The 6,747-nt window shown below is 61.0% G+C and overlaps 1 protein-coding gene across 1 annotated transcript; it reads right to left on the reverse strand.

Moving 5' to 3' along the window:
• Nucleotides 1-371: 371 nt before the first annotated feature.
• On the reverse strand, nucleotides 372-3,214 carry LOC125435750 (calcineurin B homologous protein 2-like). Its single transcript, XM_048502122.1, has 2 exons — nucleotides 2,618-3,214; nucleotides 372-782 (listed from the first exon to the last, which is right to left on the reverse strand). Exons 1-2 carry the CDS (start codon nucleotides 2,816-2,818, stop codon nucleotides 729-731), a joined length of 255 nt encoding a protein of 84 aa, XP_048358079.1. The 5' UTR covers nucleotides 2,819-3,214; the 3' UTR covers nucleotides 372-728.
• Between the last annotated feature and the right edge of the window lie 3,533 nt (nucleotides 3,215-6,747).

The raw sequence follows: 6,747 nt of genomic DNA on the forward strand, positions 1-6,747 counted from the left end.
TCTTCTGTCTTCACAGCACTGTCCTCAGGCTGAAAAAAAAGGCCTGTTCACAGTACAGGCTATAAACGACCTGAGGAACTACAGGGCTCACAAGGTCTCCTGGGAAGTATACTTCCCATCAGGCCGTTTTTAAGGCTGAACTGTGAATAGGCCTTTTTTCAGCCTGAAAAAGTTCTAGGGAAAGGAAAGGAACTAAGATAAGTGTGGGAAGGGGGGAAGGGCGGGCGCCGTGGGGTGGCAGCGGAAAATATAGACTGCGCACCGGACACAGTTTGGCCCAGCTACGCCTCTGACATTTTGCAGGATATCAATTCATAAGTGACTTGACAGCACTCAACAGACACAAACACACAGACACAACTCTGAAATTAGATTTTTCATTTGCTTCTTTAATTGGTTGCCACAAACACGGAGTGGGAGAGGTTAAGGAGCAGAGAAAGACAACAGCTAAACTGAGATAAGTTACAGAAACGCCATTCTCCTCACACACAAAAACAGTCTTGAGGTTACCAATTGCCGCTTGTGTTGTGCCTCAAATTGCATTTTAAATTTTTTGCATGAGTAGTCCTGCAAGACACTGTCAGTGCGTAGGGAAATACATTCTGCTGCCTTGGATCCATCCTTCCATCCATCCTTCCATCCATCCTCCCTTTCCCGCCTTGGACAAAGAGCCAGGTTTGTTCATTTCCAAGCTGGGGGTGCAAATTCTCTGCTGCCTCCGTAGTAGATCATTTCAGGATCCGGAGACTCATCTTTTGTTCAATGTTCAGTTTTTGCACAGACTACAAAATGAAGGGGAGAGCAACAGTGAGTACAACAGATATCGCTTGGGTCAGAGAGCTTAGCCTCAGTTTTTGGCAGCAGGACTTAATCTTGGAAGATAGCCGTGTTTCCCTGAAAATAAGACAGGATCTTTTATTAATTTTTGCACCAAAAGATGCATTAGGGCTTATTTTCAGGGAAATACGGTACCTTCACAATTCATTAAGGTGGGCTTTTGGCAGCCGCTTTGCTTCCCTGTCACGTGTGACGCAAGCTGCATCCTCATTGGCAGGGAGCCCCCTGCTGGATCACACCATCCTGATCCGTAACGACCGGTAGGGCTTATTTTTGGAGGAGGGCTTATATTTTAAGCCTCCCCCCAAAATCCTGAAAAATCATGATAGGGCTTATTTTCGGGGTAGGTATTATTTTCAGGGAAACACGGTAATTGCAGAATGGTAAGAGAGTACTTAACAGCATGTGAAAAGTACTCCCTTCTTGTTACCACTGAAAGTATAATCGCTTTTAATCATATTTAATCGCATTTATTAGTCACTTATATTCAATAATCACGATACACTTATTCCTATGTTATACTAGTTATTTGGAGTTACTTACTGTAAGAAAACCTCTAACTCTCAATCTGAGCTGAATGAAAGAGAGCCAAACAACATGGATAGCTACACTTTCTGCTGATTTGGCAGACTACAGTCATAGGTAAAACATAGCCTAAAACAGGGGTAGGGAACCTGCGGCTCTCCAGATGTTCAGGAACTACAATTCCCATCAGCCTCTGTCAGCATGGCCAATTGGACATGCTGGTAGGGGCTGATGGGAATTGTAGTTCCTGAACATCTGGAGAGCCGCAGGTTCCCTACCCTTGGCCTAAAACAAGCCCCTAACACATAACCAAAGGAGGCCTTTAAGGGAACACCAGACAAGCGTTCAGACTACACTGATCCATGATTTTGCCATCTTAGTGCATTCCTCCTGTCAGATTCTGTGTTTTGCCATCCATCTAAGTGGGTGAAGAAAGGGGCACTGAGATGGTGCCAAGGGTCGAGAAGCGTCGGGAGAAAGTTGTTTTAATAAAGTGGAAAATTGTTTAAGGATTGTCCTGTAATTAACCCTGAGTTTAACGAGGTAATAGAATGAACATGTAATAAAGAAACGATCAATCTATGGGACATACCTCGCAGAGTTGCCAAAAGAAAACATCTTTATGTCAAAAGAATCATTAGCCTGACAAAATTATGTGTTAAATTATTAGCCTGACAAAATTACTGGAGGATTTTAAGTTTTGTATGTTATTCCAAGGTGTCAAGAATTCTGTGATGTATAGGAATTTAATGACTTAGCATGTGATGCTTTTCTATAAAAGGGACGGTCCCCAAAGCCGAAGTTCAGTCTTTCCTCCCAGGGTGCTATTGCAACCTGTTCCTCTCTAATAAACTTACTAACTTCTTGAAATCATTTTCTTTGTCTGTCTCTTTGATTCTCTAAATCTGAATTAGGTAACTTATCCTGTTCCCTCTAACCGGGGTAACATTCTCATTGGTGAGAAATGTGTGCCTGCGCTGACGCTGGGGCGTCAGAGCTTCCAGATAACACAGAACCCTGTTCATTGGTTTCATTTTTTAAAAAATGGAAACTGAATTAAAACATTTTATTTGTGCCAGGAGTCAATTTGTACGCCCTGTTGCTGGCCCTCCAGAAGAACTAGCCGGCCACTATGGGAAACGAGATGCTGGACTACGAGGACCACTGGTCTGATCCAGCAGGGCTCTTCTTGCATTCTTAGCTATGTGCCCAACAGAATCCATATTTGTACAGCCCAATTTCTAACCAGCCGGACCTTGGAGAACTCTTCAAAGGAGATGGCCCTGTCTCCGTCGTGATCAGCCTCTTGGATGGTTCGGTCCGTGATGTTCTCCAGTTGTTCATCGGTCACCTGGATCCCGATCATCATTCTCAGCACCTGGGGGAGGGGGACACAAACGTAGCAGAGGCAGCGGGAGCAGATGCTAGATTGTGGTTTACAGGCAGAGAAAACCATTCACAAGTTGTGTGTGTGTGTGTGTGTGTGTGTGTGTGTGTGAGAGAGAGAAAGAGAGAGAGAGAGAGATGCATACTGTGTCTTTCTGGCCTTGACCAAGCGAGTGAGAGAGGCTGGACATTACCACATGCCTTTATTACTGGATAATTATGTCACCCTTGAGAGCTGGCGTTTTTATTTGCTTACTTTGTTTGTACCCTGCTTTCCTCCCCAGTGGGGAACCCCAAGTCAGCTTGCAGCATTTGCTTCCACAACCCTGATAGGTCGGTTGGGCTGCTGAACAAGTGTCCCGGTTAGAATGTCAGGCAGGGTTTTAAGAGGCATGGGTTCTAATCCCCAGTCAGCCAAGAAATGCAACTGAGGCTGATTATGCGCAAGGCGCCTGCCATGCTGCTGGGGCGGATGTCTGTCGCAGCAAGATTTCTTGTACAGACGTATTTTCTTGAGCTCTGTTTTCACTTTCCATTCTCTCTGTGGTGAGTGACATCGCTTTTAGCACAATTTTAATTTGCTTCCCTGCCAGAGCGGGGCAGGTTTGCCAGTGAGCACAATTTTGGCACCAGCATCTCTCTGCCCACAGCCAGCCTACCTAGCTTCACCCATCCCACTCCCTCACGTGACGCTCCACGCCCTTCCCCCAACCCACCCCATCCATGTTACCGGCTCCTTCTTGACTCCTTCTTGTCCTGTCAGCGCCTTTCAATATCCAGCAAGAAGTCAAAGAAAAGGTGCTCAACCACACGGCAGTGGTGGGATTCAAATCATTTAACAACCGGTTGTTTACAAGCACCATTTTAACAACCGGTTCTGCCGAAGTGGTGCGAACCGGCCGAATCCCACCACTGCCAAATGGGCTTAGCCAAAACACACTGACCTCTAAATTCTCAAATCGATATCTTGATATAATAACAGAGATTGTTGGCCCTGCCATGCAGCTGGGCACTCAGTCTCTCCTCTCCCCCACCCAACAGTCAGGAAGTTCTTCCTATTGTTTAGGTGGAATCTCTTTTCCTGCAGCTTGAATCCATTACTCCGTGTCCCAGTCTCTGAGGCGGCAGAAAACAAGCTTGCTCCTTCTTCGACCTGACAGCCCTTCAAATGGGTGCTGTGTGGTTTCCGGGCTGTGTGGTTCAAATATTGTGGTTCAAAAAACAGCCCTTCAAATATTTAAACATAGCTATCATGTCCCCCCTTAACTTTCGCTTCTCCAAACTAAACACACTCAGTTCCCTAAGTCTGTCCTCATAGGGCATGGATTCCAGACCTTTTACTATTTTGGTTCCCCTCCTCTGGACATGTTCCAGTTTGTCAATATTCTTCTTAAATTACGGTGCCCAGAACTGAACACAGTACTCTTAAGTGAGGTCTGACCAATGCAGAGTAGAGTGGTACAATTACTTCCCTCGATCTTCTAGACACTATACTCTTATTGATGCATCCCAGAATTGCATTGGCTTTCTTGGCTGCCGTATCACACTGCTGACTCAAGTTCAGTTTGTGGTCTACTAAGACTCCCAGATCCCTTTCACATGTAGTGTTGTCATGTAAACGTGAGGAGACCCCAGCACAACCCCATGGTGCAGTGAGGAGCCCCGGGGTAAGTGTTCCATGCATAGTAGGCCCGTGTGTCGCTAGGCTTTCTGTCAGTTTAACTTATCTCATGGGAGCATTGTCAAAATAAAACAGAGGAGAAGAAGACCATGTAGGCCCCCTGGATAAGCAGTGGTGGCGAACCGTTGGCACTCCAGATGTCATAGACTACAATTCCCATCAGCCCCTGCCAGCATGGCCAATTGGCCATGCTGGCGGGGGGGGGGGGTGGGGGGGGGGGGGGGTGGGGGGGGGGGGGGGTGGGGGGGGGGGGGGGTGGGGGGGGGGGGGGGTGGGGGAGGGGGGGGGTGGGGGGGGGGGGGGGTGGGGGGGGGGGGGGGTGGGGGGGGGGGGGGGTGGGGGGGGGGGGGGGTGGGGGGGGGGGGGGGTGGGGGGGGGGGGGGGTGGGGGGGGGGGGGGGTGGGGGGGGGGGGGGGTGGGGGGGGGGGGGGGTGGGGGGGGGGGGGGGTGGGGGGGGGGGGGGGTGGGGGGGGGGGGGGGTGGGGGGGGGGGGGGGTGGGGGGGGGGGGGGGTGGGGGGGGGGGGGGGTGGGGGGGGGGGGGGGTGGGGGGGGGGGGGGGTGGGGGGGGGGGGGGGTGGGGGGGGGGGGGGGTGGGGGGGGGGGGGGGTGGGGGGGGGGGGGGGTGGGGGGGGGGGGGGGTGGGGGGGGGGGGGGGTGGGGGGGGGGGGGGGTGGGGGGGGGGGGGGGTGGGGGGGGGGGGGGGTGGGGGGGGGGGGGGGTGGGGGGGGGGGGGGGTGGGGGGGGGGGGGGGTGGGGGGGGGGGGGGGTGGGGGGGGGGGGGGGTGGGGGGGGGGGGGGGTGGGGGGGGGGGGGGGTGGGGGGGGGGGGGGGTGGGGGGGGGGGGGGGTGGGGGGGGGGGGGGGTGGGGGGGGGGGGGGGTGGGGGGGGGGGGGGGTGGGGGGGGGGGGGGGTGGGGGGGGGGGGGGGTGGGGGGGGGGGGGGGTGGGGGGGGGGGGGGGTGGGGGGGGGGGGGGGTGGGGGGGGGGGGGGGTGGGGGGGGGGGGGGGTGGGGGGGGGGGGGGGTGGGGGGGGGGGGGGGTGGGGGGGGGGGGGGGTGGGGGGGGGGGGGGGTGGGGGGGGGGGGGGGTGGGGGGGGGGGGGGGTGGGGGGGGGGGGGGGTGGGGGGGGGGGGGGGTGGGGGGGGGGGGGGGTGGGGGGGGGGGGGGGTGGGGGGGGGGGGGGGTGGGGGGGGGGGGGGGTGGGGGGGGGGGGGGGTGGGGGGGGGGGGGGGTGGGGGGGGGGGGGGGTGGGGGGGGGGGGGGGTGGGGGGGGGGGGGGGTGGGGGGGGGGGGGGGTGGGGGGGGGGGGGGGTGGGGGGGGGGGGGGGTGGGGGGGGGGGGGGGTGGGGGGGGGGGGGGGTGGGGGGGGGGGGGGGTGGGGGGGGGGGGGGGTGGGGGGGGGGGGGGGTGGGGGGGGGGGGGGGTGGGGGGGGGGGGGGGTGGGGGGGGGGGGGGGTGGGGGGGGGGGGGGGTGGGGGGGGGGGGGGGTGGGGGGGGGGGGGGGTGGGGGGGGGGGGGGGTGGGGGGGGGGGGGGGTGGGGGGGGGGGGGGGTGGGGGGGGGGGGGGGTGGGGGGGGGGGGGGGTGGGGGGGGGGGGGGGTGGGGGGGGGGGGGGGTGGGGGGGGGGGGGGGTGGGGGGGGGGGGGGGTGGGGGGGGGGGGGGGTGGGGGGGGGGGGGGGTGGGGGGGGGGGGGGGTGGGGGGGGGGGGGGGTGGGGGGGGGGGGGGGTGGGGGGGGGGGGGGGTGGGGGGGGGGGGGGGTGGGGGGGGGGGGGGGTGGGGGGGGGGGGGGGTGGGGGGGGGGGGGGGTGGGGGGGGGGGGGGGTGGGGGGGGGGGGGGGTGGGGGGGGGGGGGGGTGGGGGGGGGGGGGGGTGGGGGGGGGGGGGGGTGGGGGGGGGGGGGGGTGGGGGGGGGGGGGGGTGGGGGGGGGGGGGGGTGGGGGGGGGGGGGGGTGGGGGGGGGGGGGGGTGGGGGGGGGGGGGGGTGGGGGGGGGGGGGGGTGGGGGGGGGGGGGGGTGGGGGGGGGGGGGGGTGGGGGGGGGGGGGGGTGGGGGGGGGGGGGGGTGGGGGGGGGGGGGGGTGGGGGGGGGGGGGGGTGGGGGGGGGGGGGGGTGGGGGGGGGGGGGGGTGGGGGGGGGGGGGGGTGGGGGGGGGGGGGGGTGGGGGGGGGGGGGGGTGGGGGGGGGGGGGGGTGGGGGGGGGGGGGGGTGGGGGGGGGGGGGGGTGGGGGGGGGGGGGGGTGGGGGGGGGGGGGGGTGGGGGGGGGGGGGGGTGGGGGGGGGGGGGGGTGGGGGGGGGGGGGGGTGGGGGGGGGGGGG

This window comes from Sphaerodactylus townsendi, linkage group LG06 (assembly GCF_021028975.2).
Source record: "Sphaerodactylus townsendi isolate TG3544 linkage group LG06, MPM_Stown_v2.3, whole genome shotgun sequence".
Classification (NCBI taxonomy): Eukaryota; Metazoa; Chordata; class Lepidosauria; order Squamata; family Sphaerodactylidae; genus Sphaerodactylus; species Sphaerodactylus townsendi.

What these genes read in the sequence shown, in the direction of transcription:
- LOC125435750 (XM_048502122.1), bottom strand. Translation starts at nt 2,818, where the DNA reads ATGGTTTTCTCTGCCTGTAAACCACAATCTAGCATCTGCTCCCGCTGC. An exon ending in CCTTTGAAGAGTTCTCCAAG is followed by an intron (nt 783 to 2,617) that starts GTCCGGCTGGTT and finishes TTCATTTTGTAG; the next exon opens with TCTGTGCAAAAACTGAACAT.